At 44.9% G+C, this 25,306-nt stretch overlaps 1 protein-coding gene across 1 annotated transcript in view; it reads left to right on the forward strand.

The window, feature by feature from the left end:
- Positions 1-6,367: 6,367 nt before the first annotated feature.
- Positions 6,368-25,306, forward strand: part of LOC129132435 (spindlin-Z-like) — a 39,698-nt gene continuing 20,759 nt past the window's right edge. Inside the window, exon 1 of the mRNA XM_054651510.2 lies at positions 6,368-6,577. Within this exon, the coding sequence (XP_054507485.1) occupies positions 6,526-6,577 (52 nt within the window). The 5' untranslated portion in view covers positions 6,368-6,525. The remainder of the gene's footprint in view (positions 6,578-25,306) is intronic.

The following is a 25,306-nucleotide window of genomic DNA, read 5'->3' on the forward strand; positions in this document are numbered from 1 at the left end:
TTCCCCAAACTTGCAGCACTGCATGGGGTTGTCATGACCCAAGTGCAGGACTCAGCACTTCAACTTATTGAACTCCATGTGGTCAGCCTCAGCTCATCAATCTAGCCAATTGTTATGAACAAGAGTGTTTGAGATTGCTTAAAAAATCACTGTCAAGTGAATGAGCAAAAGCCAGATCCCTCTCCAGCAAATCAACACTCTTGCCCAACTTTGTGTCTTCTGTGAACTTGCTTAGGGTGCACTTGATCCCCTCACCCAGGTCCTCATTGAACATGTTAAACAGAACTGTCCCCAATACTGAGCCCTGGGGAACACCACTCATGACTGACTTCCAGCTGGTTGTAACTCCATTCACCACCACTCTCTGGGCCTGGCCATCCAGCCAGATTTTTACCCAGCGAAGAGTTCACCTGTCCAAGCCATGGGAAGCCAATTTCTCCAGGAAAATGCTGTGGGAAATGGTGGCAAAGGCTTTAGTGAAGTCTAGGTGGACAATATCTACAGCTTTTCTGTCATCTACTAAGCAGGTGACTTTGTCATAGAAGGAGATCAGGTTTGTCAAGCAGGTCCTGCCTTTCATAAACCCATGCTGGCTGGCCCTGATCCCCTGGTTGTCCTGTATGTATCACATGATGGTATTCAAGATGATCTGCTCCATGCCCTTCCCCGGCACAGAGGTCAGGTTGACAGGCCTGTTGTTCCCCAGATCCCCCTTTTGACCCTTCTTATAGATAGGTGTCACATTTGCTAATTTCCAGTCACCCGGTTTTATTACGGTGGGGTTTTCGGGGTCTCTCTAACCCCAGCTGCCGTAGGTGTCTAGATAGCGAAGTCCTGCTAATCACAACCTGTCCAGGTCCCTCAGGCAGGCTCTCAGCTGCAGGCAATCTTAGCAAGCAGCTCAGCTCTTAAGTGAGATCAGCTCTTTGGTGAATTCGGCTCTTTAGTGATTTCAGCTCTTTGCTTGCTAAGTGCTTCGGCAGATGCAGGGAGAGAGAAGTGCCGTATGAGGTTCCACTGAGGTGTCTTTATTGGCAGCTTCTGTGAAGGGTCACAGTGACAGCTCTTCTGCAGAACTGGGCAGAAGTAGGTGTTTATATAGGGTATAGGAGTTTTGAGAAACAGTCCAATAGTTAGGGTCGAGGCGAATATGACCTGTCGTCTTACAGAGAGATAACGAGGGTCCAGAGGTGGAAGAGGGGCTTTTTTGGCCCAGTCATCATGACTAGGAATTTCTTATCTTAGGCAACTGACCGCCAGGGAGGCCTTGCAGGCCCTGTGGCTGCTACAACCCAGAACCTCCCTGGTTGACCAGGGCTGCTGGTAAATGATTGAAAGTGGCTTGGTAAGCACTTCAGCCAGCTCCCTCAGTACCCTTGAGTGAATCTCATCTACCCCCATCGACTTGTGGAGGTCTAAGTGGCACTGCAGGTCACTGACCATTGCCTCCTGGATTATGGGGGCTTTATTCTGCTCCCCATCTCTGTCTTCCAGCTCAGGAGGCTGGGTACCCTGAGGACAACTGGTCGTACTAAAGATTGAGGCAAAGAAGACATTCAGTACTTCAGCCTTTTCCTCATCCTTTCTTATTATGTTTCCCCCCTCATCCAAAAAAGGATGGAAATTCTTCTTCTCCCTGCTTTTGTTGCTGATGTATTTGTCGAAACACTTTTTGTTGTCTTTTACAGCAGTGGCCAGAGACAAAGCTCTCTGTTCTGCCATGCTAGTTGTCTTCTGTGCTGGTTCATCTTTCAGCATGGGGACAGCCTGCTCCTGCTCCTTTAAGATTTCCTTCTTAAAGCACATCCAGCCTTCCTGGACTATTTTGCCCTTAAGGACTGCCTCCCAAGCGACTCTCTCAACAAGTCTCCTAAATAGGCCAAAGTCTGCCCTCCAGAAGTCTAAGGTGGCAGTTATGTTGACATCTCTCCTTATTTCTTTAATAATTGAAAACTATAATTTCTTGATTGCTTTGCCCAAGATGGCCTCTGATTTTCACCCTGAGCAGTCCTTCTGTATTTACAAACAGCAGGTCCAGCAGGGCACCTTCCCTGGTTGTCTCATTTACCAGCTGTGTCAGGAAGTTCTCTTCCATTCACTCCAGAAACCTCCTGGACTGTTTCCTCTCTGCTCTGTTGTATTTCCAGAAGACATCTGGTAGGTTGAAGTCTCCCATGAGAATAAGGTCCAACAATCACAAGATTTCCCCCAGCTGCTTACAGAATATTTCATCTGCCTCTTCATCCTACTTGGGTGATCTATAACACTCTCACCAGGACATCTGCCTTCTTAGCCTTCTCCCTGATTCTTACTGTAGTGGATTGACTCTGGCTGGATGCCAGACACCCACCAAAGCTGCTCTATCACTCCCCTCTGTAACCAGACAGGAGACACAAAATATAAAAAAAGGATTCATGGGTTGAGAGAATGTCTGGGGGAGATCACTCACCAAATACTGTCATGGGCAAAACACTCAAATTTGAGGTATTAATTTAATTTATTACTCATAAAATCAGAGTAGGACAATGAGAAGTAAAATAAGATCTTAAAAACACCTTCCCCACATCCCTCCCTGCTTCCCAAGCTCTACCTCCTCCCCCCAAGCAGCACAGGGAGACAGGGAATGAGGATTATACTCAGTTCATCACAAGTTGTTTCTGCTGCTGCTCAGGGAGAGGAGTCCTTCTCTTGTTCCAATGTGGGGTCTCTCCCACAGGAAACAGTTCTCTATGAACTTCTCCTGCGTGAGTCCATCCCACGAGCAACAGTCCTCCCCAAATTGCTGCAATGTGGGTCACTCTTCCCATGGAATGCAGTCATTCAGGCACAGCTTCTTCAGTGTGGATCCCCCACAGGGTCACAAGTCCTACCAGGAAACCTGCACCGGCATGGGCTCCTCCCTCCATGGGACTGCAAGTCTCTGCCAGGAGCTACCAAAACCTGGCCATAAAACCCCAGTACACTTACTGATAAACACTCGATTCTATAATACCATCATGTGAGAGACTGAAATGATAACGGCTAATTACTCAATCGGCCATTTGCAAAAGCAGCAGAGTGCTTTGCTGAGAGCAGGTTTGTACCCCCCAACCGAAGGTGAGGAGGAGAGTTTTTGGGTATGTGGTGGCAAAGCCTCTGCTCTGCAAAAAACAGCCCAGGTGCAGAGGGGGTGCACATTTACCACCAGAGGATGACCACTACAAACTGACCTTTGTTTAGATAAACTTGTTGAGCCCTGCAATTGTGTACTGGATAACCTGTGACTAATGTTGTTAACAAGCTGGGTTTTAAGCCAGATAAGGGAAAAGGCCCATAAGAAGCAGATCCTGTGTGGTGGGATAATGCTTTTTATCATGTCAATGTCCTCCCTCTCGATAAGGCTCAGGTGGAAAACTCATATATATACACCAGTCATTCATTGTCCCTCTAATCCACCCCAAGGGATCTATTAACAAGAACAAGGTCATAACACATTATCAAGCTCCAAAGAATCAAAACACTCCCTAACATACAGGGCTAGCCCACTGCCTCTCCTTCCTTGCCTATCCCTTCTGAAGAGTTTATAGCCATCCTTTGCATCAGTCCAGTCGTGCAAATCATCCCACCATGTTTCTGTGGTGGCAACTGTCATAGTTTTCCTGATGTGCAATAGTTTCCAGTTCCCCCTGTTTGTTGCCCATGCTGTGTGCATTGGTGTAAACTCACTTTAGTTGGGCTAATAACCCTATTGCCTTTTTGTGGGGAGAAGCTCTTATTCATGTGACCATTCTCAGGTACTTCTGGGATTTTTAACACATCATTAACCCTTGCATCCTTACTTTTGCATGGATCTCCATCCCCTACCTCCACTGATATGGCAGACTGAAGGACCTTGGTAGCACACTGTCCCTCAAACATTTGCATGGTACCCCCAGGCTTATCTCTGTTGAGCCTGGTTTTGTCCACATCCCCTTCAAATGTAGTTTAAAGCTGTCTCACTGAGCCCTGCTAACTCCTGAGCTAAAATCTTTTTTTTTCCCCCTTTGAGATGGATGGACCCCATCTGTTGCCAGCAGGCTTGGTGTCATGTAAACTGACCCATGATCAAAACCCAACCCCCAAAATTCTAATGGTAACACCAGTCTCAAAGCCAGGTGTTCATCTGCATGATTTTCCTGTTTATCGCCCCATCATTCCCTGCAGGGAACTGGCAGGACAGAAGAGAACACAACTTGTGCTCCAGATCCTTCGACCAGTTGTCCCAAGGTCCTGAGGTCCCTCTTGGTTGTCTGCAGCCTTCTTGCTGGTACTTTGTCACTGCCCACCTGAAAAAGCAGTAACAGGTAATAGTGGGACGTACCATGCTGGGAAGTATCTTGGTGATGTCCCTTACCCAGGCCCCAGGAAGGCAGCATACTTCCCTATGGGTTGGGTCCAGTCAGCATATTGGGCCCTTTGTTCCTTTTAAAAGAGTCATCAATGACTACCACTTTACTACTACAACCCTTCTTTTTTTTTTAAGTGAGGAGGTCATGATGCAGTAGGCAGGCTGCCCTGCCCTAGGCAACCCCTCCAGCCTGGATGGACTTTCATCCACATTCTCATTTCCCTGGTCCTCAGATTCCAGGGGTCATAACTATTGTATAAGGGCATCTGGGAAGGTGAAGTAGCTCAGGAGGGGATTTGCCTGCCATCCTGAGTAGAAACCCATTTCTACACCCCTCCATCTCCACAGTCCCCTCCTTCTTCCTGGTGGGGAGAGGGTAGGATATCTATTGCTACTTGTGAAGTAGATGGTGGGTCATCTGTCTAAGGCATGGTAGAGTCCCACTCCACTGGTCAATCTCCTCAGAGTCCCTAATACTTCTTAGCCTTTCTACTTCTCTCAGCTCTGCCACTGGGCTGAGCAGATTGTTGACCTGATTGCACCTCACACAGCTGTTTTCTCTGTTGCCCTGTGTTCTGGTTTAGGGCAAATTTGGGAGAAAACCTCCAAAAGGGCCACCCCACAAAGCAAACCCACATGGCCCCTCCCCCCCAACCGGTTCGGGAAGAATTTACTCAGAGAGAAGTGGAAAAAACCTGTTTATTTATCAGGCAAAGCACTCCCCAACACAAAAAATGAAAAATACCAGATGACAAAACTCATTCATTGCTCTAAAGAGATGACAAATTCAGAAAGTCTCTCCTGTGGGTGGTCGCTCTGTTTTCAGTCCCTCCGGCACTGGGAAAGGCTGCTGCCCAGAGTAGGCCCTGGTAGGCTACAAAGTGCAAGCTCTCAGTGTTTCCCCAGGTCCCGGTCCAGAGCAGGTTCGAATGGTTCCAAAAAAAAAAAAAAAAATGGAAAGAAAAACAGTCCAGGGAACTTCTCTGCCTCAGCTAGCTAAACTAACTAAAAAACGATGGAGCGCGGTGTTCTGCCTCATCCATGCCCAGACACCACAGTGGAGGACTGAGAGCAGGCTGATAACAAAACTCTGTGCTTCTTCTTCTCCCCGCCTTCACTCTCAGAGCCAGTCTTGAAGGCATAGAATGTAATATCCAGCATAAACAGAACACCCGGTTGGGGATACAAGCATCATAACATCACCCTAGGATACCCTCTAGGAGCAGCGCCCGACTCTGGCACTCCTTGCAGCCTAAGACCTGGATGGCTGTGTGTTTTTGTGAACACTCCATTTGGGTTGCCGCATCCTTTCTGGTGTGCATAGAGGAAACAGATTCTGTCTAAGTCGAAACCATATCTGTGCTCCCTTGGCAAGGGTGATGGCCATCAACTCAGCTAACTACTCCAGCTGCAGAGCCTCAGTGCTCTCCCTGCACACCCTTCCTCGTGGTCTGCCATGCAAACTTCTGCACCATGCCACGCATTGTTTGTAGGTTTTTTTTCCACAGAAGGTGGAAAAATCCCACTTGGCTTTTTTTTTTTTTTTTGTTCAAGTCTATTGACAGATGGGTGCTGTAATGCAGACAAGAATGTTTACCTTCCATGCCTTGCATCTCTCACAGTAACCATCTGTGTAAGCATAAAGGTGGTACAGACTAAGCTGAAAACTATTATAGAAACTTTCAGAGGAAATATGGAGTTTTGTCCCTGAAATACAATAATTTTTTTAAAACAGGAATAGCTGCTTTGTAACTTGGGGGGGGGTGAGAATCCTATGCTTTCATGCTCTCTCTACTGGTGTTTTCATTATAATTTTCAAATGTAGTATGGGAGTTCTGAAAATTAGTTCATAGTATGGAATGCATCCAGTATAACAGAATATGAAGAGACTTCTCATTGAACATGAAAGAAAAAATATTCTGTTTCACTTCATTGTTTATTTTAACCAAATCTCAAATCAGGCTATCTTTTCTGATTTGTTTTTCAGAGTGATATAACTGAAAGTGCTTCTCCTATATTTGAGGAAGAACGAATTGATGATTGGATGGTATATTAATAAGTAGCTGTTGTATTACGAGAATAAAGATATCTGGGGAGTTGGGAAGAACTGGATTTTGACCCTAGTCTAGCAGCTCTGCTGCTCACTTAAACACAGATGAATGAAGACCCCATTTGGAAAATCACCAGGTCAGCGGTCCAGAGCTGATGCAGGTGAGGTGTTACTGAATTTGAGTATTGTTGTTTTTTAGTGGGTAAAAAAGTGTCCTTACAGAGTTTTCTTATGTACTCATGGCTTTATGAAACTGTTACTGTTTGGTTTTGATTGGGACGGTTGATGGTTGTTGGGGTTTTTTTTAAGATAAGAATTATTGGAATTGTGGGATTGAAAGGATATACATAAATTTAAGCTGTACAGAATTACATTTATGAAGTTGTACTGGTTTTGGCTAGGATTGAGTTAAATAACTTTGCAGTAACTGGCCTGGTGCTATGTTTTGGATTTGTGCTGAAAAGTGTTGATAACACTGATGTTACTGCTGAATGGTGCTTATACAGTGTCAAGGCCTTCTCTCTTTCTCATGTTGCAAGAGAAAGACAAACATAGGTGGTGATGGAATTATTTGCTGGATGTTTCCTAATTTTAGGTGTAGATTAGGAAAGTGTACCAGGTAGTCATTATTAGGAGACTTCAAAACCAACCTTAGTTTAAGACAATTTTATGGGGTGCAGACTTTGAAATGTTATCTCCCCTTAGTTTTAACCACTTCCCTTTCAACAATAAGAAGAGACAAATATGAAGAGATAAGTGAAAAAATAACCGTTTACTAAAAAAAAAACAGCAATAAACAAGAAAACAGCAATAACCACTAGATACAAAGGTGCTGAGTTACATGGCGCTCTCCCCGAGAAAAAAGAAATCAATATGGCTACCACCTGGACAGCCTAGTGGCCCAGAGGACAAAGACAAGATGGTGGAGAAGCTCCCATTTGCCAAGGTGGCAGCCACCATGGCAGCCCATGTGGCCCAGAGGACAAAGACAAAATGGCAGAGAAGCCCTCTTCTCCAGACCGTGCAGCCATGAGAGAGAACAAAGGAAAACAAAACAGCAACCAAGCCTCTGCAGTTCCAGAACTCCCCCCCACCCCCAAACAACAAAAGGAGCAGGGAAAAAGAAAACCTGGAATAACCTATTTTTGTCTAAAAGGCTCCAATGCTGCTGAAACACTGGAAGAAACTTCCTGACATTTGCAGACTCAACCCCCACTCAGTAGCTTGAAACTCATGTAGAGTGGCTCCAATGCTGCTGAAATGCTGATTCCTGTGAGGCAGCGGGAGGCAGGGACTCTCTTGCTCTTTTCTTGCTGAAAGACCTTGCAATATGATATAAATTAAAATTATAGTGAGTTTGTTGTATTTTATTAAAATATTTTTTTAAAAAAATAACTGGGAGAAAAAAGCTATCAAAAGCACAACTAGGTTAAGTGACAAGAAGCTGGAATTAGAAAACCAAATCAGGTGTTATGACTTAGAAGTGGTGGCTTCTTTGAAAAAGCTAGTTTTCCTCTGTCCTGCCTGTCTGCCTACAAAGGTGCAAGGAGCACAGTTGCCTGTCTCACTGTCAAGGTGTCCTGGTTCCAGCCAGGACAGAATTAATTTTTTTCAGTAGCCAGGAGGGAGCATGACTGGAGTACGGAGGTTATTCTATATCATCTCATGTCATTGCTGGGAGCAGGAGAAAGGGCTCTTTTATGGGGAGAAGGGGCTCCTTCCAGAAGAGAAAATATGGCAGAGGGAGCCTTCTGGTATTGTCTGTTATCGTGGAGTTTTTCCATGTGAATCATTTCTTTTCTTGTACATTCTGTTATTAATATTGTTGCTGTTACTGTTCATTTTCTTATCTTATTGTTGTTTCCAGTAAATTGTTCTTATCTCAACCCGTGATCTTTGCTTTTTGTGCCTCTAGCTCTCCTCTCCAGCCATCCACAGTGGGGAGGAGGAGGTGAAAACAGGGGAGCAAGAGAGAACAGTGTGTGGTTTGGAGAGTTGGTGGGGGCACTGAATTGGGAAGTACCATTCCTAAACCATGGCACAAGGTCACAGAAGGAACTTGCCATAAGATAAGCCACCACAGTGGGAACTTGACTTAAGCACAAAAGGGAGGAATTTGCAACAGGAAGGCACTAATTCCAGGCCTGGTGAGGCAAGATCTGGTTAGCACATCCTGGTTAATGCATCCAGACAATAATTCCCACTGTGGAAAAGAGAGCAACTGCTCATACACATATCACCCCAAGTTATGGGAACAGCATCTGTGACCACTCTGTGATACTTGGAACTTGGACTGTATAAAGATGGTACCCTCAGAAGAACGATTCTGGGACCCCCACCACTGAGAAGCCCAGAGTGAAGAAGGACCAATGGCATGCTGCTGTATTCGTGGGTGGTGACTGTCTTCTGCTTGATTTCTCTCTCTCTCTCTCTCTCTCTCTCTCTCTCCACCCTTTACTCTTTTCTATTTCTTTCTATCTCTCTACCTCACATTTATTGTAAAATGAAATCCGTATTGCATATGGTCTCATTTGCTATTTGGTCAGAAGCATCTCTCACTAATCAGATCTTACCAAAACAAAAGGCCTTTATTTGCTGTAAAGTAGGTTTAAAAGAGGAGAAAAATATATTTGACTGAAGTATCCAGGTTTTTGAAGTTTACCTCAACTGGGAAACAGAATTAATATTTCCATCTTGAGAAATAAAGGATAACACCCAAAATGGAGAAACAAAGGAAAGCCAAACTTGTTTCTTATTTTTTCACAACAGTAGAGCATGTGTCTAGAGTCTCAGTAATTTTGTTAAAATATAGAGCAGACTCCCAGGATATAGTTTCAGTAGATCAGTCAGCTCCTTAGTGCTTGGCCTTGTGTTTGTGCTTCTAATTAGAGCATGTTTCTCCTCAATATAGGTGAATCCTGATTTTTTTTTATTAACATAATCCAGTTGAATTGTCTGTGAGGTAAATTGTGATTAGTCTGGTGTCCTGGTTATTGGTATTGTCTTTGCTGTTCATTTTTCTTATTTCATTGCAGTTTACAGTAAATTGTTCTTATCTCAAGCCGTAATCTTTACCATTTTGTGCCTCCCATTCTCTTCTCCATCCCACCATGTGGGGAGGGGGGAGGAAAGTGAGCCAGTGGCACATGGTCTGGGGTGTTTTCAGTGGGAACACTAAATTGGGGAATACCATTCCTAAACCATGACACCTTGTGTTTACATTTATATTTCAACTTTTTGAGCCTAGTGATCACTTGTTTTATGCTGTACAAATGTAATGCATCGTCCTTTACAGTCCTTCCTAGCTGTTACCAGTACTGTCCTTGGGAATTATTAAGAGATTCCACTCCCAGATTCTACTACTTTAAGATGCAATGAAATCTTTTGGGAGAGTCAGGAATTCATTTGACCACTCTTCTCCTGGTCTGGTTTCCCAAACTCTTAGAGTTGACTTTGGGCAGGCAATATTAGGTGTAAATAAACACATCTCTGAAATTTTCAGGTCATTCAAAGTAATTCTGAAAGACATCAAATCAAGATTAATTCTCATGTGATTGCATGGTGTTTCCACAGCAGATACTGAAATATAATTTTTAAATGTCCAGCTTTTGCTGCCTGCCATAAAGACAGGATATTCTGAGAAATAAGCAGCTGTGGTTTGTTTTGAAGAGTCCATCTAATTTTAATAGACTGAATGGAGAGTACCATCTGATATGATGACAATTAAAAACATTACTAGTAGCTTTCTCCCATCCCTCTTCCTTTTCTTTCCTCCTACCTGCTCCAGTTGAAATGTGTGTACTTTCTCTACAGTCCACACCCTCAAAGAATGTTTATTTTATTTCTGTGTTGTCTTACCCTTTTTCTTTCTCTGTAAGGTAGAAGCATTCAGAAACATGGCTCCTAGTTTTGCTATTGAATTTAACAGTATTTTAAGGATACATTAGGTAGAATTAATCCAGGCTCAAAAAGCAAAGGCCAGCTGGCAATTAAATGCTTAAGTCTTTTGTTCTTGACTTTTTATTATTGAAAATATTTAGGTTTTTAGTCATGAGAGATTGAGCCATATATATTTTCTTCTTCCTCAGATCTATCCAAGTTTGACTGTTTGCTGCTTATTATAAAGAAGCATAAAACTAATCACTTTGTGTATTTGTTTTTTGGGTTTTTTCCTTTCTGATCTTCAGTATTAACTTCTGGTTTTATATTCATGGCAAATTATATCAACACTGTTTATTTTGAATGATGTCTAAAACATGGAATTTCATGGAATGTGCAAGTTGAAACAGTAGCACTTGTCATTCCATAGTCAGGACAAGGTAAAGGATACGAACTTAAATCCATTCAATGACATTCATGGTATATAGAATCAGATAACTGTCCATTATTGTTTTCTAATTACTGTTAACATATTTGAAGTCACATTATTGCTTGAGACCAAACCAAGCTTGACCCCAAAATACTTGACACACTAATTTTTCACTTGAAATATTTATCTGAATGTATTGCTGTACTGGGCTTGCATGGCAAGGTTTTGGTAGCAGGGAGCTACAGGAGTGGCTTCTGTGAGATGCTGCTGGAAGCTTCACCTTATGTCTGGCAGAGCCAATGCCAGGTAGCTCCAAGACAGACCCACTACTGGCCAATGTTGAGCTGATCAGCAATGGTAGCAATGCATCTGGAGTAACACATTTAAGAAGGGAAAAAAAGTTATTGCACAGAAGTAATTGTGGCCAGAGAAGAGAGGAGAATATGGGAGAGGAACAACTCTGCAGACACCAAGGTCAGCGCAGAAGGAGGGGAAGGACGTGCTCCAGGTGCCAGAGCTGAGATTCTTCTGCATCCTATGGTGAAGACCATAGTGATGTCAGACTGTCCCCCTGCAGCCCATGGAGGCCCCAGGGGGTGCAGAGATCCACCTGCAGCCCATGGAGGAGACCCACTGCCAGAAAGAAGGCTGTGAACCTGTGGGAAGCCCGTGCTGGAGCAGCCTGTTCCTGAAGGACTGCACCCCATGGAAGGGACCCATGCTGGAGCAGTTCATGAAGAACTGCAACCTGTGGGAGGGACTCATGTTGAAGAAGTTTGTGGAGGACTGGCTCCTGTGGGAGGGACCCTACAGTGAAGAAGGGGAAGGACTCCACTCCCTGAGGGGGAAGCAGCAGAAATGACACGTGATGAACTGACCCTCACCCCCAATCCCTGTCTCCCTGAACCGCTGGAGGGAAGGAGGTAGAGAATCAGGAATAAAGTTAAGCCTGGGAAGGAGAGAGGAGTGGAGGGAAAATGTTTTTAATATTTGGTTTTACTTATTATCTTTCTCTGATTTGATTGGTAATAAATGCAATTAATATCCCCAAGTTGAGTCTTTTTTGCCTGTGATGGCAATCGGTGAATGATCTCTCCCTGTCCTTATCTCAATTTACGAACCTTTCATTGTATTTTCTCCCCTCTGTCCAACTGAGGAGGGAAGTGAGAAAGTGGCTTTGGTTGGCACCTGACATTCAACCAAGGTGAAGCCACCACAATTGCCCTTGAAATTGTTGGCAAGTTTTTAAATGTCTTCCTTTGTATTGGACACTTGACAGTGAGTGACTAATGCCAATTATGCTTCTGTCAGAAGCCATTTAGGTGATACTAGACATTTCAGGATGATTTGTCTAAACAAAGTTTCTGCTTTGCTTGTTATGTTTGGCGTTCTCTGTTAAAGGTGACTATCAACATCATCAGCTAATCATGCCTGATGCATTTGGTGGCCTTTGATGACAGGATTAAAGAGGTGGTGGATGAGGGAAGAGCAGCTGACATCACCTACCTGGACTTGTGCAAAGCATTTGACATCCTGGTCTCTAAACTGGAGAGATGTGGTTTTGATGGGTGGAGCAGTCAGTAGATAAGGAATTGGCTGGATGGTCACTTTCAGACTTGTGGTCAACAGCTCAATGTCCAAGTGGAGATTAATGACAAGTGGTGTTCTTCAGGGGTCAGTATTGGGACCGGCACTGTTTTTTACCATCTTTTTCAGTGACATGGACAGTGGGATCGAGTCCACCCTCAGCAAGTTTGCCAACAACATCAAGCTGTGTGCTGTGGTCAACATGCTGGAGTGAAGGGATGCCATCCAGAGGGATCTTGACAGGTTTGAGAGGTGGATCTCTGCGAACCTCATGAAGTTCAACAAAGTCACGTGCAAGGTCCTGAACCTGGGTTGGGGCAATCCCAAGCACAAATACTTGCTTGATGGAAAATGGATTGAGAGCAGCCCTGAGGAGAAGGACATGGAGATGTTAATGGATAAGGAGCTTGACATGAGACATCAGTGTGCTTCCAGCCCAGAAAGCCAATTGTATCCTAGGCTGCATCAAAAGAAGTGTAGCCAGTAAGTTGAGGGAGGTGATTATCCCTCTCTACTCCATTCTGGTGAGACCCTACCTGGAGTACTACTTTCAGATCTTGGACCCTGAACATAAAAAGGACATGGATCAACAAGAGCGAGTCCAGAGGAGGGCCACAAAGGTGATCAGAGGGATGGAACATCTCTCCTAGGACAACAGGCTGAGAGAGTTGGAGTTGTTCAACATGGAGAAGAGAAGGCTTCGGGGAGACCTTATAGCAGCCTTCCAGTACCTAAAGGGGGCCTACAGGCAAGCCGGAGAGGGACTTTTCACAAGAGCATGGAGTGATAGGACAAAGGGGAATGGCTTGAAACTGAAAGGAGGTCGGTTTAGATTGGATATTAGAAAGAAATTCTTTACTTTGAGGGTGGTGAGACACCAGAGCAGGTTGCCCAGAGAAGTTGTGGATGCCCCACCCCTGGAAGTGTTCAAGGCCAGGTTGGATCTGAAGGTGTCTCTGCTCATGGCAGGGGGGTTGGAACTAGATGATCTTAAAGGTCCCTTCCAACCCAAATCATTCTATGATTTTAATATATATGTTAAACATTAATGTATTAAAATATTTTTATTTGCTCTCAAATATTTTGTCATTAAGACATAGTAATAATTACAATATCATGTATTTACTAATAAATATTTTTGTAAAGAAACTGTACAAGCTATTTGGAATTTTAAAAGTCTTCTGCACAGTTAATTTGTTGCCTTAGTGTAAGATAAGGTTTATGTCTACCTTAGGCTGTGAGAGTTTATTTCTCCCTTTAATACCTGGGGGAAAAAAGTAAAATATACAGAAGGAAAGAAATCCTAAAACATCAGAAGTTTAGTATTCCTATTCCTGCAGGAAAAACAAAAACCGAAAGGCATTTCTATTGTGAATTTGTTCTAATGAGCTTTACCACTTGTCATGGTTTGACACTGGCCAAACACCAGGCACTCAAGATAGCCACTCACGTGCCCTCCCCTGCTACAGCTGGGCAGAGGAAAGGAAAAAAAAAATTAATGAAGGCTTCATGAGTTGAAATGAGGACCAGGAGAAAACACTCCAAGGGCAAAACAGGTTCAACTTAGAAGTACAAAGTGAATTTATAACTAACATTGTCAGGGGAGGATAATGAGAAGTAAAATAAGCCCTTAAAAACACCTTTTTCCCCCAACCCCTCCCTCCTTCCCACCAACAGTGCAGGGAGACAGGGCATGGGGTTTTTGGTCAGTTTGTCACCCGAGATCTTCCACTGCTCATGGACAGAAGTTGCTCCCCTGCTACGCTGTGGGGTCCCTCCCACGGGGGACAGTTCTCCATGAGCTTCTCCAACGTGGTTTCAATCTCTCGAGCAGTAGTCCTCCCAAAACTGCTGCAATGTGAATTCCCTCCCATTGGCAGACAGTCCTTCCAAAACTGCTGCGGCATGGGTCACTCTTGCTTGGGGTGCAGTCCTCCAAGGACAGGCTGCTCTAGCCTGGAATCAGGGGCTTATCCCTCTGTATTTAGCATTGGTGCAGCCTCACCTTGAGTATTGTGTGCACTTCTTGGCCCCTGCCCTAGGGTGATGTTATGATGCTTGTATCCCCAACCGGGTGTTCTGTTTATGCTGGATATTATATTCTGTGCCTTCAAGACTGGCTCTGAGAGTGAAGGCGGGGAGAAGAAGAAGCACAGAGTTTTGTTATCAGCCTGCTCTCAGTCCTCCACTGTGGTGTCTGGGCATGGATGAGGCAGAACACCGCGCTCCATCGTTTTTTAGTTAGTTTAGCTAGCTGAGGCAGAGAAGTTCCCTGGACTGTTTTTCTTTCCCTTTTTTTTTTTTTTTTTTGGAACCATTCGAACCTGCTCTGGACTGGGACCCGGGGAAACACTGAGAGCTTGCACTTTGTAGCCTACCAGGGCCTACTCTGGGCAGCAGCCTTTCCCAGTGCCGGAGGGACTGATAACAGAGCGACCACCCACAGGAGAGACTTTCTGAATTTGTCATCTCTTTAGAGCAATGAATGAGTTTTGTCATCTGGTATTTTTCATTTTTTGTGTTGGGGAGTGCTTTGCCTGATAAATAAACAGGTTTTTTCCACTTCTCTCTGAGTAAATTCTTCCCGAACCGGTTGGGGGGGAGGGGCCATGTGGGTTTGCTTTGTGGGGTGGCCCTTTTGGAGGTTTTCTCCCAAATTTGCCCTAAAGCAGGACATCCCCCCAATTAAAAAAAGATGTGAAGGTTCTTTAATTGCCCCAAGAAGAGGGCAACAATTCTGTTGACAGGACCGGAAGGAACATCCTTTGAGGAATGGCAAAGGACTTTGGTCTTATCTAGCTTGGAAGAAAAAAGGCTAAACTGTGATCTCATTGCTCTCTACAGCTTCCTGAGTAGGGGAACTGGAAAGGGAAGTGCTGAGCTCTTCTCCCTGGCATCCAGTGACAGTACATGTGGGAATGGTTCAAAGCTGCATCAGGGGAGGTTTAGACTTGACCTTAGGAAACATTTCTTTACCGAGAGGGTGGTCAAACTCTGGAACAGGCTTCCTAGAGAGGCAGTCGATGCCCCAAGCCTGTCAATGTTTAAGAGGCATTTGGACATTGTTTTTGTGGCCTTCCTCTGAGCTCACTCTAACAGATCCATGTCTTTCTTGTGCTCAAGTTCTTCATGTACCTTGTTACCATCTCTTCTTGTAAGTGGGCTATATTCACATTCTTCATCTAAGTGTTGTAACTTTTTATTAAACTGGCCACTACCTTAAACTACCAACACAAGAAACTGAGCAGTACTGTTTGCTCAGTTGGTTTTTCTCTAGAGCTAGGTATATGAACAAGCAAGTTCTTGAAATCTGTCAGGACCCGTCAAGCTCATTTTTATTTGACAGCAAAATGGGGTAGTCTACTGTCAAACTCTCAGTTCAATGTTGTAAATATTTGTTAGTTTGGTACATGTCATTTCATTCATGGAGACCATGTATGCATAGTCAATAAATTTTGCACGTAAGTGAATTTGAGAGAAAAAAAGACATCTGGCTGTAGAACTTGAGTTTTATCAAAAATAAGAGGTGCCTAAGGTGAACAGTTACTGAACAGGGCAAACATTCTGAGTACAGTGCATAGCTTCTCCTTTGCATTTTTTGCAGCTTCTGTAATAGATCTTCCTTCTGTGTATCTTTAAGGCTACTTTTGTTTTGGAAGGCTAAATGTGTTGCACTGTATAGTAAGATTCAAAGTCTCTGAGCAGAGGACAGAAAACAAGTTTTGTGTTGAACCATCCTGCTAAATATGTGGGTATGCTTTTTATAGTGTTTTAACTACTTGAACTGATTTAGTTAAATCTTACTTTTTCTCATTGATCAGTAATGGAAAACATGAAATCTGTGTGTTTGCGGTTTTTTACTTTGTGAGAACAGATTTTTTTTTTTAATAAGTATGTTTTTAAACTTGTTTCCTCATATAATTAAGAGGTGACTAATGACAGGGTGAAAATGCTTGTTCAGTTGGTGCAGTCAAGTCTCAAAAATCTTTTGGGCTTATATTCATATTTTTTGAGATATCTTTTAATTTCTAGCTGTTAGTTCTTATAAACATGTTCAAGGGAAGTTCTATTTCCTTGGTCTTTATTGCAAATAGCATCTTTACTGTAGCTATTTGCATGGAGGGCCTAATTTTTGAAAACTTCAAATTCCAGCTCTTGTTAAAACTGGAGATGCATATTTTCATGGATTCAGTGCAAGCTTGAGTGTTGGAAACAAAATGTATGTAGTCTTATTTTAATTCTGCCACTTCTGTCACGTGATAGATGTCCTTTTATTTCTCCATAGGAAAATCCAAATATTAAAATATTTATGAAAACTGTTAAGGTTAATTGCACTTTCAGTGCTTAACTCTTGTGTGACACTATTGCTATTATGAAAATTAATTTTCTGAATACATATGCCAAAGCTATGCTTGGAACATGCACATAATGTTTAAGAATTTGTTTGGATCTGTAGAGAAACCTCAATTAAGAATTTCTCTGTAGGTGTGAATTTAAATGTCCATAGATTAAATTCTGAACATTTCTACAGATATATGAGGGGTTTTTTAATTGATAACATGCATGCGTCCAACACTCTCTGACTGTGTCCTTTTAGATATTCCATGTGTATAGGGTTAAATGCTTTAATGCCAATGTTAGTTTTTTGAAGTGTGGTGGGTTGACCTTGGCTGGATGCCAGGTACTCACCAAAGCTGCTCTGCCACTCTCTTCTGTAACTGGACATGAGAAAGAAAATATAGTGAAAGGCTCATGGGTTAAGGATCAGGAGAGATCACTCACTGATTACCATAATGGGCAAAACAGACTCAACTTAAGGATGTTAATTGAATTTATTGCAAAAAAAATCAGAGCAGGATAGTGAGAAGTAAAATAAATCTTAAAAACACCTTCGCCCCATCCCTCCTGTCGGGTTCGGCTGTCTGTCTCTGCCCCGACACGGGTAGAGTGGTTCTTGGGTGGCACGCGTTTCAAAGGACGAGTCTGGACTCTTCAGCTTTTCGGTCTTCAGATTGTTTATTATTTCTTATCTACAAAATTTTCTGTCTGCCCAACAGAGGTCTGATCTGCAAGCAGTCACAGGCACTCTCTGACCACCCACGGGGCGGTCATGTCTTTTTATACTAAAATCTACGTACATAATATTTACCTTTATTTCCCAATGCTTTTCACCCATGTTAGCAAGTGCACCTTCACCATAAACCAATCCCCAAGTGCCAACATCATCACAGGAGATGGAGGACAAGAAGAAGAAAGAAGAAGGACGAGACACGCCCTGATCCCTCCATCTTGTCTCCATAACCCCCCTGTACCAAAAACCTTAAAGTCTATATTTCACCCTCTAAATGTGTCCCTTTTACACTTTTCACTCTAAAGTGATTCTCATGTCCTCAAACTCTTGTTACTTCTGTGGATGGATCAAAATCAAGCCACCAAACACTCTTGGCAACATTCCAGGATTTTCGAGACCCCCCCCAAGGGTTCTCCTGGCATCTCTGGACATCGGGAACAATGTGCTGAGATCCCACATCTCCCCCTTCTGTTTGCACCAAGAAGACTTCTTTGGCAACTTGACTCATGACACATCTCACACACAAAAAGATGCATGGGACGATGAGCATGAGGACTAAGAGTATTATTAAAATATAAAATCCCATTTTTAAAAACCCTCTCCATAAGGGAGAAAGATCAAAAAATCCCGCCACATCGTCAATCAATGACCCAGTGATTTCACCTAGTTTCTTTATACGGTCTTTTATATTTTGAATACTTTCATGAATTGATCTTGAATGATCCGAGAGATTCATGCAGCACATTCCCTCAAACTCTTCACATCCATGTCCATGAGCAAGCAATAGATAATCGATTGCTGCCCTATTTTGAAGAGTTGCCTCTCTCACACTGCTTATGTCTTTTAACATATCACTCAAAGCGAGAGAGACTGATTGAGCATGCTTGCTCAACCAACAACCCATGTGGTCCAGTTGAGTCAAGGCCACCCCCGACGCTGTCTGAGGTGAGAAAATTGCTGCCGCAATTCTCCTTGCCTTGTCCCAGGTGTATACTTCATCATCACAGTCTGCACTGTAATGTTGCAAGGACCTTTTCTCTTTGTGTTTTTGCTCTCTCAATACTTTCAAATCTGGTGACAACATTGAAATCCTCCCAATGCTGCATGGACCTCCCTTGGCATTTGCAGGAATGCTGTGCCAAATTCTGTCCCCACAAATTAAAAACAACCCACGTGGCAATTGCACTGGGACCTGGATTGATCCTTTGGCTGTCGTCACAGTGTGATTGCACCAAGCTGATGCGTTTCTATAATATTTATGATTTGGTGTGACATCAATGCTTTTGTTTGTCCTTGACACATTCGAAATTTCGAATTTCATGCATAGTTCCATTGTTGTGGACCCGAAAATTTCCAATTCCTGCGGTTCGGTAGAAGCCACAGGTAAAAGATGTGTCCAAGCACACCATTCATTCACAGGATCTTTGATGACCTGCGAAACCTCCATTGGAGGATGCCCTGGAATTGGCCATTCGTCCACTGGCAACCCAACCATGCATGCTGTGAATGGTTTCCCTGGTTTCGAATGTGTCAGGCAGATACTTTCTAAATTTGCTGCCTGGGCTAACGTTTCCCAAACATTTTGTTTTGGCTGACTGACAGGTAGATTTGCTCCATTGCTTAAAGCAACAGATGAAAGCATGAGCATCATGAAGCTCACGACTTCACCCTTATGAAAAATCATTGTCATGCTTCCACTCAAAGCCACAAAGGAAAAACCCCCAAAGTTTTTATTCTTTTCGTCCCTCTTCTGAGTTGTTGCTCACAACTTGAGTTTCTTCCTCTGTCTGCGTGCTCGTTTCTCTGCTTCCGGGATCTGTGCTCTCCTGCTCCCTTGTCCGAAATGGCTTCACGTGCCGTGCTGACACCCACTTCAGCCCTCGCCCTGTGGAAACGCAAGCGAAACCCTTGCCCCAAGTGATTAGTTTGAAAGGACCCTCTATTTGTCCTGTCTCTGGGTTTCTGATCAAAACCAAAGGATTCTCCCTTAGTTTTGCCTGAGAGCTGTTTGAAAAATGCCTCATGATTGGTGGATTGGGTTCAGAAGACGAGCTGTTAAGAAAATTCAACACATACAATGCTTTGTTTAACTTCATGTGTGGTGTCGCCTCTGGCTCCCCCCTTTTCTGCCTGTCCAAAAGGGATTTCAGGGTGTGATGTGTTCTTTCAATGATTGCCTCACCTGTGGGTGAATGTGGAATGCCAAATGTGTGTCTGACACCCCATCTTTTCAGGAATCTGTCAAGCACCCTGCCTGTATATGTTGGACCATTATCTGTTTTTATTTCTTGAGGTACACCTAATGATGCAAACGCTTGTAGGAAATGTCGACAAGCATGTTCTGCTGTTTCCCCTGCATGTGCTGAAGCAAAGACTGCCCCTGAGAATGTATCTACTGAAACATGAACATTTTTGAGTCTCCCAAATGATGGATATTTTGTGACATCTGTTTGCCACAGCTGAAGACTTTGCAGTCCTTGTGGATTGACTGCTCCTGTTGAAGCAGGTGGTTGCACGAGTTGACAATCTGGACAAGCACTAATGATTTCCCTCGCCTGAGTTTTTGTGAGACGAAAGGATTCCATCAGCGCCTGCGCATTCTGATGAAAAAATGCATGACTCAGTTGTGCTTGCTCAAAAATGTCTGGAAGTGTTTGTGAAATGGGCATTGTCAATCTGTCTGCCTGAGCATTCCCTTCCGCTAGAAATCCTGGAAGTGTTGTGTGCGCTCTGATGTGAGTGATGAAATATTCTTCTTTCCTGCTTTCTAGCACTGTTTTCATGCTCACTAGATAGGAATATAAAACTTCATTGCTGACTTCTTTCAAGAGCGAACCTTCCAATCGTTTGACCACACCTGCAACATATGCAGAGTCCGTGACCAAATTGAGCGGTTGTTGGAACAACTGAAATGCTCGGACAACAGCTGCCAATTCCACAATTTGTGGAGAGCCTTGAACCGTCTTCACGTTTGATTCCCATTCCCCTGTCGTTGAGTTCATCCACGTGATCACTGACTTGTGTGTCTTTCCTGAGCCATCAGTGAACACTGTGATCCCGTCCAGAGGTTCTTCACTTATTTTTGGCTTTGCTCTGTAGCATATTTGTGACTGCAACATTCTATGTTGTGGAAAGTTGATGGTGCAAGCTCCTGGAAAAGCTAACAATGCAATTAACAAATCTTTTGATTTCTGCATCGCCCAATCAAAATAATCTTTCTTCAAAGGCAGATAAATCTTTGAAAATTCTCGTCCCACCATTGTCAGCAATCTTGTTCTCCCCTTTATGATGATCTGTGCTGCCATCTCCAAATCTGTCAGAATTGTCTTTGAAGGCCTATACGGTAAGAAAATCCACTCTATGATTATCAAAGGATCTCTCTGAGATGCGTCCCATTGGAAGATTAAACCATGGAATTGTGCTTTCTTTCCCAACACTGCTAACTGGAAAGGCAACGATTCAACGAATCGATGTGCCTGTCTCTTCTGAATGGCATCTGTAACTTTTTCCAACTCCTTCTTTGCTTCCTTTGTGAGCGTCCTGGGAGATCGAATGTCTGCATCTCCTCTCAAGAGATCAAGCAACGCTGGAATGTCGCTGTTTGTGATTCCTAAAATCGACCTCATCCAGTTGATTTCCCCTAGAAGTTGTTGTAAATCATGTAGATTGTTGACTCTTGTGTTGATTTCCATCTTTTGAGGCCTTATTGTTTTCTCCGAGATTTTCCACCCTAGATATTTCCAAGGCGCGACCTCCTGAATCTTTGAAACACTGATTTCCAGACCTGCCTTTTGCACTTCTGCAATCACACAGTCAGTCACGAGCCTTTTGCAGCTCTTGTTGTGTTGATGCCGCAATGAGCAAATCATCCATATAATGAATGATTCTCACCTTCGGGAATTTCTTCTGCGCTGGTGACAAAGCTCGTGCCACGTACCATTGGCAGATTGTCGGCGAGTTTTTCAGGCCCTGAGGAAGAACGACCCAATGGTACCGCTGCAGAGGCGTTTCCTTGTTGATACTTGGAACTGAAAAGGCAAGCCTCGGAGCATCATCCGGATGAAGCGGAATGCTGAAGAAACAGTCCTTGAGGTCAATGACCACAAGCGGCCAATCTCTGGGAATCATCGAAACAGATGGAAGACCCAGCTGAAGCGGTCCCATGTCTTCGAGGACTTCACTGATCTTCCTGAGATCGTGCAACAGCCTCCATTTGCCTGACAGCTTCTTTTTGATGACGAACACTGGAGAATTCCAAGGGCTGTTTGTTGGCTTGATGTGTCCCTTCTGCAACTGTTCTTGGACCAGGGTTTTCAACGCACTCAACTTTTTTCGCTCCAGGGGCCACTGATCCACCCAGACTGGATCATCTGTTTTCCAAGTCAACTTCAATGTGGAGAGTTCCGCAGTGACCCCTACTAAAAATCCACCTCGATCTTCGTGCCCCATTGTGCCAAGAGATCTCGTCCCCAAACTGTGATTGGCTTCTGCACAACGAAAGGACGAATGATCGCCGTCTTGTTTCCTGGTCCCGTGACAACGATGGCATTCTCACTCTGCAGACACAGAGAAACTCCCCCTATGCCTGAGAGAGATCCCAAGGGCACAATCAAGCTCCAGTTGCGAGGCCAAAAGATATAGGATATTACTGTGACATCTGCCCCTGTGTCAAGCATGCCTCTGACCTCTATTGTTCTGTCTCCACAAGTTAATTGGCATGTGAGCGTGGGTCGATCTCGACCTATGTGCTTTACCCATGTGGTATGTATTTCGACATGTTCCCTCAAAGGAAGCCCTTCTTCATCGAAGATTGACATGACTTCAATGGCGTGTGGTGGCAGAGCAAAAGCTCTCGCGATCTGAGTGTTTTCCGCCACGGTCAATGGTGGACGAAGTGCTTTTGCTAGAACTGTCAGTTCCGTATTTTTGTCTGCGGAAACAACTGATGGATAAACAATAAGTCCAAGGATTCTGCTCCTGTCCTGTCCTATTATTAAGAAATCTTGTTTTTTGTATGAATCTCCGCGGATCCCTGTTGGAACCTCCGCATGACTTTCATCCAGAAAGCAAATTAATTTGGAAGTTGCCAGTGTGCACTGTGCTCCTGGTGGAAGGAGTTCTGGGTCGCTTGAGAATCGGCTGAGGAGTTTGCTGAGGGCGTCTGCTTGACGATCCCCGATGATTGTCCTGTTGGTTGTTGTGTCACCGCCATCACTTGTGTCGACGCGCGCTGACGGTTTGTGGGCGCGCTCCTTCTCCCGTTTCCCGGAAGTGGTAAAGGATTCCCTTCCACGTCTGTCTGGGAAAAACATTCCTTCACAGAGTGTCTTCCTCTTCCACACTGCGCACAAAGTGGCTTTGCAGGTTTTTGTGTCTGCACTTGTGCATGTGCATGTCGGCAATTCTTTTTCAAGTGTCCAAACGCCCCACATTTGTAGCATTGTCCTCCTGATGGATTGTTCTTCTTCTGGATGGTTGCAAGAACTTTATTTATGTTTTCATTCTGTTGTTGGAGTACCTTTTCCAGCATCTTTTCAACTTTGTCCTGATCTTCTGACTGTCTCTCCGGGTTTCTTCTTATCTGTTCTCCCCATTCTCCTCTCAGCTCATCCCTCACGATCGATGCGACGTGTTGAGGTGTTCCCACTCTGCTGCATGCCTCCACCATCTCTGCCAAGGATGGCCGTCCTGGCATTGCGCTGATGACCCGTTGACAATCCGGGTTGGCATTGCCGAAAGCTAGACTTTCCATGAGAGGTTGCTTCGCCTCGTCAATCGTCACCTGTCGATCCACAGCTTGCGAGAGTCAATCTATGAAAGATGAGAATGGTTCTGTGGGACCTTGCCTGACGCATGAGAATGGGACGTCCAGAACTCCCGCCGGAGCAATCTGCAAGATCGCTTTGCGTGCTGCTTCTTTGATGTCATTCAGCACCCGTCGTGGAAGCCGTGCTGCTTGCTCCACTGGATTGTCATCTGGAGGATCTCCTGCCAACTGTGCTTCTGTGAGGTTTGCGTTTGGCCCACCTTGATAGCTGGCTCTCAACTCTGTGAGATATCTTCTCCATCTTCTGTCCCAGATAAGACTTTGTGTGTCAGTGAGAATCATCGACACAAGACATCGAATGTCGAATGGCGTGAAATCATACGCATTGAATGTCCCCTTCAGGAGCTGTTTGAAGAACTGCGAATTCAGACCATTGTTTTGAATGGCCTTTGATAAGTCTTTGATCACTTCGTGACCCAACCTTTCCCACCTTGGATTTTGACCTTGTGCATCATATGTCACTGGCATTATTATGTCTCCTGACCCTCTGATCAAACCCTTTTCTTTTGATAATTCATTTCTAATTTCCTTCCAGTCTATTGATTCTATTGGTTGTTCTTCTTCATCCTCTGGAAACTCCATTGGCCATTGCCTGCACAATGGAATCGTGGAGGCTCTTGGTGATCCTTTGCTCCATGTTCTTTGACTTGAGGTCCTCAGTCTTGCTCCTAAATCTGAAAAAGAAACTTGAGGTTCTCTTGAACGCGTTCTTTTTGCTGCATCAAAAGACTGCAGAAGATTCCTTGCTGCTTCCGCTGCTGAAAGCATCCATGCTGGAATTCCCTCTCTTGCTGTAATGTGTATCATTTCTTCTCCTTGAGGCTGTGTTTCATCTGAACTGTCTTCAACTTCATATAATCCTGAAGTTGATGGAATATTATCCTTTTGTCGTGTTGTTGTTGTTGTTTTCATTTTCTTTGATGTAGCTTTCTTTTTATAAATTGTTGGAAAAAATTGTTGCATTGTTGCAGTTTGGCCAGCAGGTGATGTGGTGGCGCTGTCGAGCAGGTCCGACATGTCCTGCAATGTGGTCGTCCCTCCACGAGGTGGCGCTGTCGCCTGCCTGGAGGACCTTGATGACGACACGAACTCGATCGGTTCCTGTTCAGCAGACTGCAACGCTTGCAATCGTGTTTGAGACCGAGTTTGCATGGCTGTTAACTGAGCTGGCATTGAGGGTTGAATACTTGAACGTTTCTTTTGAGTGGAAGGGGTTTGAAACTAAAGGCATCGAGACCGGAGAGGGGGTGGAGCCCCGGGATGTCGAACCCCGAGCGTGGCCCCTCCTTTTCCCCCCAGACGTCACAGAGGATCAGACCCGCCCCCGTCCTCGCTCCGCCGGCACTCCCTGCGCATGCGTGCCTTCGGGGACGCCGTCTGCCTCCCCTGTACTGACGTCACTGTCTCCGTCCCGCTCCACCTCCGAAGTCTCCTCCCTATTGTCTGTTCCTGTCCCTTTCTCCTCCTCCTCTGACGCTGTATCCACACCCCCCGCCAAAGCGCGCAGCCCCCCCCCCCCTCCCCCCCCCCCGCGGGTGTCCCCTTTCGCGCCGCAATTCGAGCCGATCTCCAGGTCCAGATTTCCGGGTCTGACGTCACCACCGCGCGTCTCCTGCGTCCCCCCACGGTAGCTCGCTGGAGCTCTGCAGCTGCTCCGCCCTTGCTGCCCGTGTCTGACGCTGCCGCGTCGGTTCGAGAGCACTCCCCGGCCATCCCCCGAGCCTTGCTCGACACGCGCACTTTTGGCACCACGCCAGATGAGGCTGCCACCGCTTTCGGCGTTGTGCTCGCAAAAGCCGCACCAGAACCCGTGTCTCCCATCGCCTCCACGCCCCCCCTGCGGCCGCCGCCGCCACCGCGCCTGCCGCGAGAGAGCGCATCCCCCCTCCCCGCTTGTTCCCTTTGAACCCCCCTCCCCGACTCCGCCACTTTTTCCACCTCCTCTCCCTCTGATTCCTGCGAATCGGGACGGTACACTCCTGAAGAGTGACCTGTCTCCTCGATATCGCTGGGAGAAAACCTCATTTCATCAGGGAGTGGAATGGTATCATCTGTGTCTGAGTCGGAGTCTGAAGCCCCTGCACTCTCTGGGGTCT

The sequence above is a fragment of the Agelaius phoeniceus genome, chromosome W (genome assembly GCF_051311805.1).
Source record: "Agelaius phoeniceus isolate bAgePho1 chromosome W, bAgePho1.hap1, whole genome shotgun sequence".
Lineage (NCBI taxonomy): Eukaryota > Metazoa > Chordata > Aves > Passeriformes > Icteridae > Agelaius > Agelaius phoeniceus.